Source organism: Manihot esculenta, chromosome 15 (assembly GCF_001659605.2).
Source record: "Manihot esculenta cultivar AM560-2 chromosome 15, M.esculenta_v8, whole genome shotgun sequence".
Lineage (NCBI taxonomy): Eukaryota > Viridiplantae > Streptophyta > Magnoliopsida > Malpighiales > Euphorbiaceae > Manihot > Manihot esculenta.
In genome coordinates this window covers 3487228-3504682 of record NC_035175.2, presented here as the reverse complement: position 1 = coordinate 3504682, position 17455 = coordinate 3487228, and the positions used below count along the sequence as shown (strand labels likewise).

At 32.2% G+C, this 17455-nt stretch overlaps 4 protein-coding genes across 7 annotated transcripts; 1 reads left to right on the top strand and 3 right to left on the bottom strand.

The window, feature by feature from the left end:
* Positions 1 to 4481: 4481 nt before the first annotated feature.
* Positions 4482 to 6321, bottom strand: LOC110602393 (31 kDa ribonucleoprotein, chloroplastic). The gene is made up of 4 exons (XM_021739895.2): positions 5673 to 6321; positions 5269 to 5370; positions 4893 to 5165; positions 4482 to 4799 (listed from the first exon to the last, which is right to left on the bottom strand). The coding sequence occupies exons 1-4, from the start codon at positions 6093 to 6095 to the stop codon at positions 4746 to 4748; spliced, it is 852 nt and encodes a 283-aa protein (XP_021595587.1). The 5' UTR covers positions 6096 to 6321; the 3' UTR covers positions 4482 to 4745.
* A 503-nt stretch (positions 6322 to 6824) lies between these two features.
* LOC110602394 lies at positions 6825 to 9019 on the bottom strand. Of its 4 annotated transcripts, XR_002485967.2 has the most exons (6): positions 8619 to 9012; positions 8386 to 8520; positions 7928 to 7968; positions 7678 to 7773; positions 7491 to 7583; positions 6825 to 7274 (listed from the first exon to the last, which is right to left on the bottom strand). XR_002485967.2 is itself a non-coding variant. In XM_043951524.1 (5 exons), coding segments are annotated over exons 1-5 (330 nt in total). In that variant the 5' UTR covers positions 8620 to 9012; the 3' UTR covers positions 6825 to 7384. The 4 variants fall into 4 exon arrangements, 2 of the variants coding, with proteins under 2 accessions (XP_043807459.1, XP_021595588.1); XM_043951524.1 differs by lacking the exon at positions 7928 to 7968 and having other exon boundaries at positions 6825 to 7389; XM_021739896.2 differs by lacking the exon at positions 7928 to 7968 and having other exon boundaries at positions 8619 to 9003.
* A 678-nt stretch (positions 9020 to 9697) lies between these two features.
* LOC110600988 (mitochondrial import receptor subunit TOM9-2) lies at positions 9698 to 10194 on the top strand. The gene has a single exon (XM_021737950.2). It carries the CDS (start codon positions 9741 to 9743, stop codon positions 10050 to 10052), a length of 312 nt encoding a protein of 103 aa, XP_021593642.1. The 5' UTR covers positions 9698 to 9740; the 3' UTR covers positions 10053 to 10194.
* A 3765-nt stretch (positions 10195 to 13959) lies between these two features.
* LOC110600892 (plasmodesmata-located protein 2) lies at positions 13960 to 15900 on the bottom strand. Its single transcript, XM_021737806.2, has 3 exons — positions 14804 to 15900; positions 14409 to 14516; positions 13960 to 14304 (listed from the first exon to the last, which is right to left on the bottom strand). The coding sequence occupies exons 1-3, from the start codon at positions 15570 to 15572 to the stop codon at positions 14297 to 14299; spliced, it is 885 nt and encodes a 294-aa protein (XP_021593498.1). The 5' UTR covers positions 15573 to 15900; the 3' UTR covers positions 13960 to 14296.
* Positions 15901 to 17455: the final 1555 nt, after the last annotated feature.

Here is a 17455-nt window from a genome sequence, read left to right as displayed (position 1 = left end):
ATATTCCAATCTTTTTAAATATTAAACAAAATAAATTAAACTTTTTTTATAAATTTATATTTATATTTTAATATTTTAATTTTAAAAACTAAAAATACATTAAATAAAATATGACCCTATTTTGTATTAGGATATCCATATAAAAAAAAATTAAATTGATCTACAGCTTTTATACTGCTTCAATGCCATCTCCAATCCTATGCACCATTTTTTACACTATTTTAATGCTTTGTATCAAAATAGTACAATATTATCTCCAACTTTATGTACTATTTTTAACACAAAAAAAATATTTTATTTATAATTTTCTCTTTCTTTAAAATTATATTATTTATTTTACTTTAATTTTATTTATATATTTCACTCAAAAAATCATATAATTTTATATATTCACTCTAAATATTTATATATTTTATATTTTCATTCAATATTCAAATATTTAATTATTTTATAAATAAACAAATAAAAATATATTAATTATAAAAATGTATTAATTAATTATTATAAATAAATTTATTTATTTATATTATTCTATATAATATATTATAAATAAATTAATTTATTATAAATATTATTTATAATTGTGAATATATTAATTTAAATTAAATTTCAATAATTATAAAAATATAAAATAAATTAAAAATATAATAAATTATGAGAATGAAAAAAAATAAACTTAATTGAAAATATATATAAATTTTAAATTATATTATAAATTAAAAAAATAGAAAAAAATATAAATTTTAAATTATATTATAAATTATTTAAAAAAAAAGAGAAAATGGCGCTGCTACACTATCACGCCATATTTGACGTGATACTGTAGCGCAGCGCTAAAATCTCGTGGATTTTATTTCTGTATTTGAGGGACATCTCCAACGCCAAAATAGAATTTGGCGCAGCGTTAGAGATGGTCTAATTATAAGAGACTATAGAATTTAAATAAATAGATTAGTTATAAAAAAAAAAAGTAATAAATAGGTGATATTAGTTTGAAGAAAAAAAATAATTATATTGCTTTTAACTATTTTTTTTTTAAATTAACCTCTTTTATTTATTATTTTTATTTTTATTATTATTTATTTAGGTTTTTTACTGTCAAGACTGGGAAAGGATACTGATCAATTTGATTTTTTCATATTTATCTATCGCTTATTAACTAAAAATACAACCACTAATTTTCTAAGTATTTTAATAATTATTTTTACAACTATTTTTGATATTAAAAATTAATATATATATGTAAATTTTCTGAAAATTTTAAATTATTTTATTTAATAAATTAAAAAGGTTTGACATTTAAATTATTTTAGTTAATACATAAAAAATATAAATTAAAAAATAATAAAATGTTAAGTAAAATAATAAAGTGATCATCTCATATTTTGATCAAAATTAATTTAAATTTATAAATAAAATCTTGATAAATTTTAAATATTGTATTTAATTATCTTAGAATATAAAAACAAGCGTTTGGATTATTTGAATTAATTATCATTTAAAAAAAAAGCAAGTTTAGTTTTTTTTTTTACATTATTGTTAAGATCATTAGTAAAAACATTTTAAAAACATTGATAAAAATATTTAAAACTAAAAATAATTTTATTTATTTTATTAATATTTAAAACTACAAAAATTTGGTAATTGTTATGTTTTCTATGGATAAAATAAATATTTATTCAGTATTCAATTATTTATTTATTTATATATAATCAATTTAACTACAAATGACTTTTCTTTTGACTTTCCTGGAATCTTATGTCATATATCGATACTAATTCTGTGTGTTTTTACCCTAACTAATGTTAGAGTGCATGTTATCGGCATGATGTTTGAACAACTAATGTTAAAACAAAACAATGTCGCATTCAGAAATTTGTAGCTTGGGAAGACATCACAACATTACATAGCTTGTGGTATAATGAGTGTCTTTTGTGTTTGGTGTCTGCATATGCTTCCGCTAATCGCTGCCAAATGTTTGCTTTACTTTTGTTTAGGAATGGTAATGCATCAATTTTTTTTGTATTCGATTTAATTTTATTAGAGTGAATTTGTATTCGAGTTTGAATTAAAAATGAGTATTCATAATGATTTTAAATTTTATATATTAAATTTTTATCAATTAAATTCAATCATGAATAATTAATTAAATATAAAAATATAATTTTAATACGATATTCATAATTGATAATTGATGGGTTTCACGCGTCTCAGGAAGAGACCGGTCCATGAAGGCAGTACCGGTTCAAAATCCATGAGGCTTTCCGAACAGACCGGTTCAACATCTTCAGTCTTGATCCAAACTTGCGGAGTGAACCGGGTCACTCATAAGCCCAAATACATCAGAAAGAAGTTCAGCCCGATGACGTGACGTGAGAAAGGATAGCGGTCTCGTTATCTTGCAGCCATGTCCACATGCACGCCGAAGAGAATTAAATGGCGGTTTGGCATGGAGAGGGTGCCTGCAAGATAGGGAAGGAGAGGAACACTCTCACTATAAACCCTATTCTTTAAATTTCAGAATATCAATAATTATTTATTTATTATAATTTAAATAACACAAAATATGACTATTAATTTTTTAATATAATATCTCTATTATAATCCATTCACAAAAGAAAAAAAAAATTCTTTACAATCAGAACACGTATTCATAATTTGATCAGTCACTGTAGATCGAGCATGATTTAATGCAATAAAAAAATACACGTAAATCTTTAATGAAAATGGTCGACTCTACTAATATTTATCGAGTTCATAAATACACATATTATAGAAAATGTTGACGTGATATAAATAAAAAAATAAAGTATGCACTAACTCACTTTATATTTATTAGGTGATTGTTCGCTGTGACACACTCATATTTTTATTCCCCTCATTCTTCAGATTATGGGATCAATTCATAAGGTATCATTCAGCATTGTAAGGGATCCAGATTCTCTTTGGACTTGCCTTCATTGCCAATGGCAATAAGTTTTCTAACCTCTTATTTAGATATAGGTAAATTGGGAAGGAAGGAAAATAAATGTTGAAAAATAAAGAAGGATTTTTACTTTTCCTTGTTTGGAAAGAAAGAAGAGAGGAAAATAAAAGTTATTTTCTCCCACTGATTTTCTCTCCACGTTGAAGTGAAAATCATAAAAGAGAGGTTTTAATTTGAAAAGTGTAGAATTATTATTTTTTTACAAAAATTTCTTTTCCATCCTTCATTTATCCAAAAAAAATTTTAAAAAAAAGCATTTTTCCTTAGTCATTTTCCATCCCTCCCCTGAAACTATCCAAACAGAGTCCTTTCGTTTTATACAATATTTGATAGGATATAATCAAATATTGTATTTCATTATCTTTATTGTGTTATTAAAATTTAATAACAAAAGATAATTATACGTAATAAAGTATGTTATAATTAATGTTGTAATCATTATTTATCAAAATATATGTTATAGTTATAATTATTTATTTTATTTTTTACTATTACTATTTTCGCTACCCTCCATTATTATAACTCAATAACTGATTTTACCATATTACGTAACAATATATATTAATAAGATAAAATTATTATTTAATTTTTAAAATTTAGTGAAACTCATTTATTACTCATTTAATTTTAAAAAAATATATTAATATATTTATGATATATTAAAAAATTAATTAATTAATTTTTCATTTAATTTTAATTATTAAATATTTTAAAAGATCGACTAATAAATTTTATTCATATTATAAACATTAAAGAATAAAATATTTAATATTTAAAATTAATAAATGACTGATTAATAAATTTTTTAATAACTTAAAGATATTTCAATTAATTTTTTAAACGTTTCATTAATTCTGAAAAATTAAATAAATATTTTTTCTATCGATAAATATTAGAATAAGCGATATTTAATAACGTGAAACTATTAAATAATCCATCATTAATAAAAAAATTGAAGCGACTATATATTATTAAATAAATGATATTTATAGTCTAATTTTTTATATTATTAAAAATAATATATTATTATTATTAATTTATTTATTTTGATTTTATCATTTTTTTATTTATTAAAATTAAATTAAATTGAAATATTTAAAAATAAATAAAAAAATAAATTTAGAAATTATTTTCAATTTGTCAATTTTTTCGATTTAATCAAATGCAGCTCCCTACTTAGGGATGCAAACACTATCAATCAATAACGGTGGTTACTACTGCTATTACAAAACATTTAATTATTTTTATTACTCAATAATTTTTTCTTTTTTCAGTAAAATATTAAAGGTGAGACTTGATCAAAACTATTCCCACTCTATTATTATTATCACTATAAATAAATTAAAATACTAAAATAAAAATATTATTAGAATATATTACAGTTTTATTTAGCAATCAAATGAAATATAAAATAATATTTATTCATTTAATATATTATATGATTGATAACATTATATAAAAAAAAGTCAGCTGAAGTTAAGAACAGGACTTGATCTTCACTCCGTCTCATCAACGGTAAATAAACTGTAAAATGTAAAATTAATGCTATAGTTTCCCCAATCAGAACTCATAAATATTACAATGAAAATGATAAATTTTCTTATTTTCGCATCATCAACAAAACAATATTCTCAGACAAATAACCATTCCCAGTTGGAAGTTCATCGGATCAGAAGATAGGCAAAGGGTCAGTGATTTTACAAATTTAATGCTGATCTTCATCCCTCCTCAAAGCAGCGTTTCCCGATCAGCCACCAGCTTATGATTTTTTCCCCTGAGCTAAGCTTACGCGGAGCGCTCGTCCTTCTAGTTCCTATAACACAAACGAGAAGCCAGAAATTATTTTCGTCCTGCATAACATCATATCAAATAAAGAGTGCAGGGAGAAGAGAGAGGTGGACTATACTACTCCATTAAGAGATTCAAGGGCGTTTTCCATCTCTGATAGGGTTGAGTAGCACACAAAACCATAACCTCGGGACCTTCCGGTCTCCCCATCATATAGAACTCTTGCTCCGACAACATTTCCATACTCTTGAAAAGCTTCAGTCAAACTTTCTGATGTTACTGACCAGGATAAGTTCCCAACAAAAAGCTTGTGTTCTGTTTCTGGATATAATGGTTCTTTCGGTTTTGGTTTGTCAGAGAAGTTCACCCTCAAGATGCGACCCATGTATTGCTGTAAAGGAGGAGAAAATTTTGGGACTTGAAGCTTCAACTGGATGGATTCATTAATACATGTAAATGAAAAAACCAGAGACCGAGGAAGCGATAGTTCTTACACTTCCATCAAGATTTTCAATCACTGCGTTACAATCTTCAACGCTGCTCATCGTCACGAATGCAAAACCTCTGCTTCTTCCAGTATCTCTATTGTAAAGAACCTACAAGTATCACATTCTTTGGTACAGAAGTTGCTAAAAAGACATTGGGAAAATATAGTAAAAATGTGAAACTAAAGATGGCCAGAAAGAAGGGAATCTAATTTAAGCCTTTATTGGAGGTTTTATGGTTTTGAACTTTTGAGGGTAAAAACTTCTGTAGCAACAAAATTGAATACCAACTAAACAATCTAGTTACAAGGAGCCATCAGAATCAATCAAAATCATTGACAACTAATTAACAAGATATAGTGAAATAGGTAATAAATTAATAACAAAGGTAGTCATGTGGCAATGCTCGGTACCTCGACAAGCTCAGGAGTACCATAATCTTGAATGATTCCAGCAAGCTGTGCACTGTCAACATTATAAGGTAAATTCCCAAAGTAAAGCTTAGTGTTGAGGACGACCTGATCAGCTTCTTGTTCACCTTCTCCTGCTACTTGCTGCTGTTCATCCTGGGGTAGACCCTCTTCCACAGGAGTAGTTGCGGCAGCCTCCTCTTGAGCAACAGCTGCGGAGACTCTAGGGACACGCCATGAGACTGCAACTAATGAAAGTGGTTCTATAGCATAAGAGCGAGAGATTATGGAGGTTGCAGTAGTGATGCGAGTTGAAGGAACTTTAAGGAGAGAATCAGATAGAAAATTCTTGGTGTTTCTGCATTTGAGGGTGTGAATGGATGGAGAAAAAGAAGAGCCTACGGCGGCAGCAGCAGTGGCAGCCATGGTGGACGAATTTGATCGCTTTAAGTGGTGGCGGTGGCGGTGGAAGTGGTGAGGAAGGGTGTGATGGTGGAGCAGACAGTAGACAGTTGGTTAGAGAGATGGGGAAGTGGAAAGCTATCTAAGCTCAAGGTGATGTGGGTAGATTGTGTCCAATGACACTGGGTGGAGGTATGTGTGGGGATAAGGCAAGTTCATTTTACTGTTGGATCTGCGTCTCTCACTTATTTCACTGCTTACTTTTTAATATTGATCTATTCTTTTTACACTTCATTCTCCATCCACCCACAACCACACACACACCGTTACAACAGTAAATCATCAGTACGAGGATAAGGATTTACTAAATACGTATCAGCTAATTTTTTTTATATTTTATAATTGATTTTGATTGAAGTTTAAATTTAAAACATTTTAATTTTAAGTACAATTTCAATATTAACGAGTTAAAACATATTAATCATGTCAAAAGCATGAAAATAGTGATTCATAAGATATAAATATATAGCTTTTTTATTTATTAATAAGAATCCGTGAATTTATATTTAAAAAAGCATATAAAATAAGAGCACTATAATAATATTCCCTTTTATTTCATAATTTTTATTCATTTTATTTGTTCAGACATATTAAAAATATAATTATTTTTAAAAAAATATATTATGATTTTATTTTTTATTAATCAAGAATCATATATAGTTTGAGATTGGGTGCTGTCGGAGAATGATCCTCAACTCTAAAAAGGCAAGTAGAAAGCTTGAATATTCAAGTAAATAAAGACAAAGTTATAACAGGAAGATAATGCTGCACTAGTATTGCCTCTTCATATATTCTTTTTTCATACAGAAGACGCGTAATTCGTCGCATTCCCAAGGAAACAAAAAAGCTCACGTTATTGATAACTTAACTACAAACCAAACTATGAGATTCTTACAGATCTTGGTTTATCAGTTGTAATATTTCTTCTCCGGCTTGATATTGCAGTAGTTGACCATTTCTTTCCTTTAAGATTAGTATCGGTAGTGTCCTTGGACTTCCTAGTGTTCAGACGACTGTCATCAACGGCTTGACTTGAGGCAACCTTACATTGTGCATGTCTACTTTGTACGGAATGATGATTCTTCAAAGCTGAAGGTCTTGGAGCCTTCACACTGTTTTTATTTCCGATCATTGTGTCATTGTCTAAGCACAACATTAGGAATTGCCAAGAGTTAGAGGCCTTTGTGGTATGCTTATGATAATGTGGCAGCAGAAGCAAATGCAAACAACCTATTCCCTTCAAATGTGTGTGATTATTCTAATGTTCCGAACGCGATATAGCAGATGATATGACATTGTTAGAAAGAAAAACAAACAATGAATTTACAACAAAATAGTTGAACGAGAAATGGAAATTACCAGGGCTAGATAAGACAGCACGTGGACGCAGGACTGAACCAGCTCTAATATTTGGTCTATCCTCCTCATCAAAATTGCTTTTCTTATCTGCTTCTGTGAATTAAAGACTCATTTGAGAACAGAAAGAAAGAAAAAACCTTCATTAATGGAAATTTGGGTTAGAAATGAAATAAGTGTAGAACTTAACCTTCAGAAGCAGACTCTGTTTGCAGGATTATGTTTGGTAAAGAAGGCTTGGGAATTCTTGCAGTGGACGACGGAGAAACATCTCGGAACTCCTTCACTGTATATGATAAGTATCATTAGGAACTATATGATCGAACTCCGAAAATCAAACTGACACAAATTTTGGAAAGGAAAATGATAATCGTTGATTTCATGTCATATAATTCCTCTAAGTAAATAAGAAAAGTTTTGACCAGTTAAATGGTTTCTACCTCTTCCTTCAATTCATCCATCACCCAGCAAACGATCACTTCTGTTACATAAAATACTCCTTGTCAAACAATGATAAGATTCCCCCTCAACCCCAACCACAAATTACTGGCTGTGACATGCGTGTTATTAGCAAGAATAGCTGGGAATTCTAAAGAGAAAATGCCATTCCCATAGTACCAAAAGGGAGAATCTCAGTCTAATATTAAATAGGCAACAAAAGCTGATAGAATCATAATTCTCATGAAAACAAATTTGGGGATCATATGATTTGAACCACAAAGACTTAGCAGATAAGTATCAGAAACATTAGAATTACACAGTATGGTTCAATCAATCCAAAACAGCTATTTTAAAACAACACAGATTCCAGTTTTAACCTAAATAGCAAATAAATATAAATCTAGAAGAATTGAAAATAAAGGCAGACTGGCATAGAATAGACAAGAGCTAGAAGTACCAGGAAAATAAGAATCCTGCAGTAAGAGAAACTGAATATCCTTCAAAGAAAGCAAGGAATTCCAATTATATTCATGCGCAGCATGAGCATGTTGATCGTCTTGGCCTTCTGTTCTAACCTTAACCTTTGGATACACTGAAATAAAAATTGCAGAGAAAACAAAATACACAAATCAGAAAAACAACCTTATTCTTGAATAAAGGAACCCAGATAAAAAAACCCCACTTTCTTACTTGTGTATTGAAGAGAGATTATTGTGCTGGTAATGAAGCTAAGCTACAATAATATGATATGGGCAATGAGTAATGGCTAGGAATATGATATGGAAGTTTCAAAGGTAAGCAAGAAAGAAACAGAAAAGAAGAGGTTGAATGTAACTTGTAACGGGGATATTCCACAGAGTGTTTTGGGTGCGGATTTGGGAACTAAAGTTTTGGAGGAGATTGCCTATGCTTTAACAGGAGAAAAGGAATCACCTTTTGGTCAAACACTGAATTAATGCATAATGTATGGCAAATGGCAAGAGCAGTGGCTTGCTTAGCCCTACCCATGTTTCGTTTACGGATCATTTTGAGTTTTGACTTCGAGTCAGATACGCCATCATATTGGAACATCTTCAGCCGCGTCTTTAGATGGCGGTGGCCGGTGGGCCTCTTTAACCAAAACAAAAAAAAAAGGTAATTTACAACAAAGTCCCTTAAATTTAACAAAACTCATTATTTAATCTTTACTTCTCTCGTTAAAAAGCAATTTACTAATTTAGCTGTCAGATTATAATCATTTAATAATTTAAATTTTATAATAATTTAATACTTTTAATTTTAATTTTTATAATAATTTAGTCCTTGATTAACGATAAATAATAAAATAATTTTATAACAAAGTAAAAATTAAAAAGTTAAATTGTTTTTTTTTAGCTGAAAAAAATTGCATTAAAAAAAAGTTAAATGGTTTTTTGTTTAAAAAATACAAACCAGCAATGAGTGTTTAGATAGATGCTGGACTGATGAAAATGAGGATGAATAAATACTTGCAGTCAGGATTGAAATTCATCATTAAAAAATAAAATTATAAAATAAACTTTACTACTCATTTTGGTCTCATTGACAAGTCCATAAAACGACGACGTTCAAATGAAACGACGTTGACTATAAATTACTAACCGGATTTTTTTTTTTTGAATAAAAATGTAAATTTCATTAAAATGATAATCGAATTCAATTTCGAGTCGAGTTTTCATTTAAATTTAGCCATCTCACTTACGTGTCAAATAATGGTTCGTTATTATCTCACCTATAAAAGGGTGATATTTCTCTTCCAGCAAACCCCTCAAAGACGGAACCAAAACCCTTTCAATGGCGTCTTTGGGGAAGAAACGACTTGGTGTCGGTAACAGCGGCGGCGGCGAAGGGATTGTTGCTAGAGTGACACGCACCGTATCGGAGTCAGCGATCGTGAACACTGCGAAACATGCGGCGAATGACGCGACCTACGTGGCGAAGAGGCTCGCTAAGAGCACGGGAAAGGCCGCGTGGATCGCTGGGACTACTTTTCTCATCCTGGTGGTACCACTCATCATCGAGATGGACCGCGAGCAGCAGTTCAATGAGCTTGAGTTGCAGCAACAGAGCCTCCTCGGCGCCCCTCCGGCCCCAATCAGCAAGTGAGACCTTTTCTTCCTCCAATAGGGTCTGTTCAGGCCAGAGTCTTTGGCGATAGTGAACTAGTGATCTAGTGTTGTTCTTTAATTACTCGGACCATGAATGTGGAGTTTCCAAGTGAAACTTGAGGTTTAGTTTTGATGTTTCAGTATTCTTTGTGCGGCTCTTGTTATTTCATTTTGCGCAAGGAAATTGGTATCAGAAATACTTCCAGTGAAGAAGCAAGTTAAATAAATTAGGAGCTGAATTAGAAGCATAAGCTAATTCACTTGAAATGTTCTGGTATGCCCTAATCGATTTATTTCTCGACAAATACATATGAGGATGAAATTTGGATTCTTAGTTGAGATGTTGAATTCCAGCTCATCTGCTCTAATAATAGGCATTGTTACTTTGCACTGGAGAACTGAATTTACATTTCAAAGAATGCCCCTTTTATCTTCTCTTGTTTTCCCCTTTAAATCCACTCATGAATTTAGGGAAAACTTCTTCTTTTTCTATTTTGAACTCATTCCCCATGTTGCGGTTGCAACACTCGTGTCTGTTTTGAAAAGTCAGTACACTGCTGTACCAGGTCCATTTTGTGTTTGTCAATGAAACTTGATCAAAGTTTAGGAAAAAAAAAAAGACTTATGGCTCGTGTTCCACTAGTTTGGTTCCAGTGTTTTATTTTTTGACCCGTGCACTGTCGATGAGAGAGATTTGTTGCAACTCTATGTGGCCTCAAATTTCTAAGGGGAAAGGAAAGAGGCTTCAGTTGTGGTACTGGTAGTATTAGGTTTTGCAATTTCTGTGTGGTGGACTTCAATTGATATTAGGTTTTGCCAAATTTTGGTTGTAGACATTTTATAAATCAGCTAAGGGTGTTGGAAATCCCTCTTTGTCCCTTAAGTTTCTTTTATTTCCATAGAACTGCTGAAATGCTGCAAAGCCTTGGGGGAATCCTTACAAATCCTCCGCTTCTAACAATAGCCTTGCCTGGTGGGGCTACTGGCTACTCCACTGGCCACACCAAATGCGAGGGCCAAGTATTCGCGAAGATACCGAAGTGCTTTTCTTTGCAGCCTCTCATCCCAGACCGGCACATATCCTACTTTCCCAATCTTCTCCATCATCCAGCAAACTCGAAATAAATTTCTGTTCTTCTTTCTCACCTCCTATCCTCTACACATGAAACTTGCATTTCACTTCAATCCAACTCTTCTATCCTTCCCTCACATTCCTCTCTGATAGCTTCCTCCTAAACAAATAAACTTATTTACTGCAATTGCATGAGCAGGGTTATCACGTGAGTCTAATTCTAATTGCCTCCTGTAAGTAATGTATGAAAACTTCACTTGCTGGATTGAAAAATAAGGCAATCACTCAGATCTTGTCGCTGCACCCTGATGTGCACAAGATGCCAACAATGATTGGCAGACTGCTGCATCCGGCAATTGAATTGTTATCGCATTTGCTGTACTTCCTCTAATCGCCTTGCTTGCCCCCCTGCACCCACGGAGCTTGTATAATGCTCCAAACAAGCTTAAATGCTGTAATCCACTCTCATTCTTTGAATAAACTGTTCACTACCACGAACAAACTATGATTACGGAAAAGCCATTAAGATAGCTGTAAAAGCGAACGCATCACGTACAAGCCCTTTAGCCTGCGTTGCAATATACAAGCCAAGGATTTCCCTGTGGAGCATAAACAGCCATCAGAGGATTCCCCCCCACCTTCTCCCCCCAACATATTTAATTTTGGCGATAACTGATGAAATTTCATCCTAGCATCTTCGACAAGCCCCACTTTCCCATGTCCATCCATCAAGGTACTCTACAACCACATTCCTGTCAAATCCCACAACCGCAACATTGCCATGAATTACTCAACACTGCCCCAATATCGGTGCGAATGTGAAGAGATTTTATGGCTTGGGCAGGGAGGTCGCGTGGGTCAGTGTTGTCTAAATCTGGCAATACGTTCATGGTGTGAAAAATAATATAGAGCATGCCAGTAGACTACTATGCTATACATCTATTTAGGAGCTGCAATGTTTCTTCCTCTTCAGAAATAGGCGGAGTAATGGTATATCACTGAACACAACCTTCAGGATGTTCTAGTCTCTCCTCAAAATAATTGCAGGGTTACTTGAAAGTGAAAATTATATATGTAGCATGCCGGCATCAAGGCTGACAGTAACAAAATGAATTAAGAGATAGTACTGTTCTTTATTGGTGCTGTACTCAACTCTCTCTTGGATTCTTCAATTCTGGAAGAATTATACAAAGAGCTATCATTGCAAATCTATACTGTTGAAGCTGGAGTGTTTGTTCTAATATGCGATTGAATCCAGTACTATATCTCAACTGGCTAAATGATGGCAATTGTGTACATTTCTCATGATGAAGCAAGTCTAGCAGATGCAATTTCACAAGCATGAAGTACTGCATTATTATGTTTGCAGTATTCTGCTATTTCTGTTTTCTCTTCTCAGGCATTTTTAGGCACTGCATAGATATCTTCCACTGATTTTGGATTCTTGGCATTGAAATGCTTGTGGTGGTAGCTGTGAAGCTTAGCATGTTCTATTAAGCAATTTTCAGGATCGCGAGTCTGCCAGATTAATCTACTACTTCGTTGAAGTTTATGCACGTTTAGAGTTGTGATGTGGTAAAAACTCGTCTTCAGTAGAGTTTATGGGTGTGATGTCAACTGATTTTTTTTCCCTTTTTATGATAACACAACTGTCAATCTCTCATACCCAGCTGTCATCCTTAAAGTTTTCAACGCTATTATGTTGTTTGTTTTTCTTGAATATATGATTATATATATAATTTTTTTATAAGCTATTATTTAGAAGAAAATATCCACATCTTGGTTATGATTATGAAAGGGAAGTTAGGAGAAGTGGAATTGGGAAAATTGGAGCATTGCAGTATTTCACATGTTGAAGTTGACCTGCTACATATGTGAACATTTTGAAGTGTACAGCTATGGGCTTAGCCTGGAATGTTTTCTATTCAGACGGCTCTAAGTGAAAAGGTTTTTGTCTTTTCTTTACTTCATTAATGAGATGAAGATGATCAATCAATTCTCCATCCACACCTGCTTACTTAATACTTATAAGCTGTTTACACTATTTTTAGAACCCCACATCAACTATTTAGTGGTCAAACTTCAGAAGCTTTTCCAGGTTTCTAAAATCAACCCAAGCTAATTAAATTGAAAATATAATCAAGGATTGCTTCATTTGATTTTTCATTAACTTTAGTTTTTTATGGAGTTAAATTAATTAAATTGATGTAGTTGCTTTATCATTAAGCATGGGATTTTTAATTTTGATATTTAAGAAAAATTAAATGAACTAATAAAACAAGTATGACTAAAAAGGTAGGCAGTATTGCTATAAAATAATAAACAGAGCAATAAGTTCAATAACTCAATATTCAGAGAGACAAAAGCATGTGAGTGGATGCATTATTTTCTTGCCTTCAATCTTTAGTAAGTTTCATTAATTATTTTCCTGTATGGCAGCTTCTCCTCCAAGCCCTTTTTGAAGCTTGGGGTTAAGGTGCTTTTTGGGGTCTAGGAGCATCTGCACTCAGACCCCACCACCAGCAAAACGGCCATGACCAAGAAATGCTGTGAAATCTATTGCTAGCTAGTTGGCTGTTGTTTCTTTCAAATATCCCAGCAAATGCATATTCAAGAGAGGATTATACTCGAGTATTATAGCAAATCCAAGCAAGAAAATTAGAAATGTAGGCACTTTATTTAACTGTGCTTTTGAGTGGAGATAGAGATATCACTGCTTTTCAGTTGTCAAAGGGAGAAGTTACAACTTTCTGAAAAGCATAAAGTTAGTGAAGAAATAGAGGAAAAGATACAAACATCCACATGGACATGGCCATAGCGAAAAAAAAAAAAAAAAAAAAAAAGGAAAAGGCCATAACCCATTCATTAATTCATTTCAACCTTCTCTATAATCCATCCAAATGGCAAACATTCAAACATCTTTTTCACCTTTGTAAAAAAGAAAAAAGAGAAAAAAAAAAAAAAACAGAAAATTAATGCCCTAATATGCTTGCCTTCCCAATAAACTCTCCCACCAGAATGTAATAAAGACCCCACATTTACCAACCCTACCTATATTGCTCCACCATAAATTTAAACCCAGGTTTTACTTTTGAAAGAATTGGAAATATAGGAAGAATCCAACCTCAAGAAAGGGATATTTGCCTCTTTTTAAGGTCCATCTATTGCTGTCAAAAATCTGCACAAATAACACACTCCAACCATTTCAGTATTAGAAAACAAAAGAGATAATAAATAATGATAAGGAGAGATAAGATTCAATCTCATGTAGTAAATTCATACCATCATGTTTCTTCATCAATCCTCTTGCAAACAACAAACATATAGCCAAGAATCCCACTGCAGCCGCACCTCCTAATACAATAGCTACTGTCTTTCCTGGATTTTGCCCTGTCCAGGTATCCACCAAATTCATTCTATATTAACATATTAAATCATGGTTCAAACACAATTAGAAATTACTAATCTTTCTTCACATAAAGTAAAAACAAGCCAATTAATGTCAATTGAGAGAAAGGCCCAATAGATAATGATTGTGAGAAAGAACTCAACCACCCAACAAACCTCACTACACAAAATTATAAGCAGACCAATAAAAATCTGACAACTTTTGTTTCATCTCTAGATTCAGAGTTTCAAGGAAAAGAAAAAGGAGAAAAGGAAATCCATCACTTTACCTGATGAAGATGGAGAAGAAGATGAAGAAGAAGATGATGATGATCTCCTGGGTACCCCATTTGGATAATAGCTGTAACTAATAAAACATTTGTGCAGATAGATTTGCCCTGAAATAGCGTTCCCACATTCAACCTGAGCTCTCTGGGCAGCATTTTTCACGCATTCACCACAATCTGAATCCCCCACATCGCCTTCACATTGGCCTAAAACATACACAGATTGGTAGCTAGTTGTATAGAACCCATGTCCACTAACAACACCATTTTGCATAACTGAAAACGCAGTATCCCTTCTCTCTTCAAACCCACTTCCTGCAATGTTCGTAGCTCCACAAGTCTTGAACAACATTTCCATGCCTGAAACTTGAGCAAACCCAGCAACCTCATACAACATATAGCATCCATAAAGTTGAACTCTTGCAGCTATGGTTTTGCCGCAGAGTTTGTCAGTCAACACAGGCAGTCCACTGACACACTTGTAGCAGTCACCAGTACTGAGGTCTCCTCTACATTGAAAGAGACCAGTGATTGTGGTTTGGCCGGTCCCAGTGGTGGTTTTAAAGAACTTGGTTTTAGTTGACTGGGAAACTAGCGACCCAAAGAGAGCAGAGAGGGCTTGTGAGTATACACCAGTTGGATCTTGAAAAGCCTGTTTTGCACAGCCCTTATACACCAAAGCGTTATAGTCAGTGGCAGATAGAGCTAGATCGGTAAAGAGAAGAAGAGAGAGAGAGAGGAGGAGAGAAAAGGGTTTTGAGGGAAAACCCATTTGAGTGTAGGCGTTGATAGATCAAATCATGACAGTTTTGAAAGTTGTTAGAAGGATTTAAGAAAAGGGTTTTGGCTAAACTGGAAAAACCATGAACCTTGAAGGTCTGGGGTGCCTTGATTTGCTGAAGAAAGAGTGTTTTTGGGTGTTGGCTCTGGTTTTATGGCGTTTGGGATTTGCTTTTTCTCTGGATGGCCTACCTCTGTAGATGTGCAGACTGCAAGAGGTATATCTTTTTGCTCTCTCCACATGAAGGACAAGAATCCAATTGGCAAACTGATAATAATAATAATAGAGAAGTAAAACAGTTTTTTTTTTTGAAGTGGTAAGCTACATATTTTACTTTTAGATTTAGATTTAGCTTGTGAATTTTTTTTTTTTTTAATATTTGAAGAGAATGAGAACAAAATTGGTTTAAATAAAAAAATTTAAAAAAAGCAATATTCTCTGGACCTGGAAGGCATGAATGTAAAGCAATCTGGGTATATGGGAAGGTTTGACTGGAAGCGTTGTACAATTGAGCGAGGTTTTTGAACTTGAATACTTTGAAAAAAGAAAGGAGGAATTTTTAATTTTACATTGATGGAGGCTGAGATCTAGAGCTTCAAGAAACATGTGACATGTTAAAGAACATGAAGCCCAACAGCCATTGGAGGATTTATTAACGTTGAGGAAAGCCACGTGATCAAATCTTGAATCTTTAATAGCTGGCACATTCGTATTGGTAACTAATTTATTATGCTGAATAATTTAGTAACCATTCTTCCTCAACAATAAAGACGTTTGATGTAATTTTTTTTCCAATTATATTTAAGAATGAAATAATACCATTTATAAATATTTATATATAAAATTAAATTCTCAGAAAGAGTATCAAACTACTTATTTTAAATTTTTTTTAATTAAAAATAAAAAAATAAATAATTATTGATGATATGAAATTCAGAACATAAAGTTTTACAATGGATTCTGTAAAACTGGAAAAAGCTTAGATCTAGAGCAGAATATTTCTCTTTTTATATATTTCTTTTTATCTGCTAGTGACGTGCTAACAGAACGTATATCGTTGGTCCACCTGTTTCTGCTACATTGATACGGACGTACGAGGAAATCAGATCTTTGCTCCATACGTAACGACCTTTGATTCTCCCTGTGCGTGTATAGATGGGTCCACAAGGCAGATGAATGAATCTTTCTTCTGATTTTGGGCTGGACCGGAAGATAGGAGCAAAGCTGGGCCCAAAGGAAATCGGTCCGAGGTGCAGTGAAGGCGAGACCGGCCTGGTTGAGATATTCAGAGGGGCTCGGTATCAAAGCTCGAAAGGGCCTGACCTGTTAGTGTAGAGGATGTGTGGGCTTCTGAGCGATGGGCCGCGATCGAGGGCTTTGCCCCTGACTGGGGCGAAAAATCCGGCGTTGATTAATTATTATAATATATTGAAAAAGGAATAAAAGCTTAAATCGTATCTCTAACTTTTTATCAAGTCTTAATTATGTTTAAAATAGTGTTTATCCAATTAATTAGTTATCACTGTTTATTTTTATGGCCGAGATGGAATTGCTTTTGCTATTTCCTATCAAATTTATTTTAAAAAATTATTTTTATATTTTTATTAATTAAAAATATAAAAATAAAAATTTATTATAAAAACATATTTTATTATTAAAAAATTATATTAAGTTAGAATTTATTTAACTTTCAGAAAAACTATAAAAACTTAATTAGTAAACAAAATAAATTAAAATTATATTTTTTATCTCATAATTTTTATCTATTTTATTTTTTTATGTATATTTAAAAATATAATTTTTAATTATATTTTTTAAAATACATTAATTTTTATTAAATAGTAATAAATATTTAGAAAGATTTTTTAAAAATA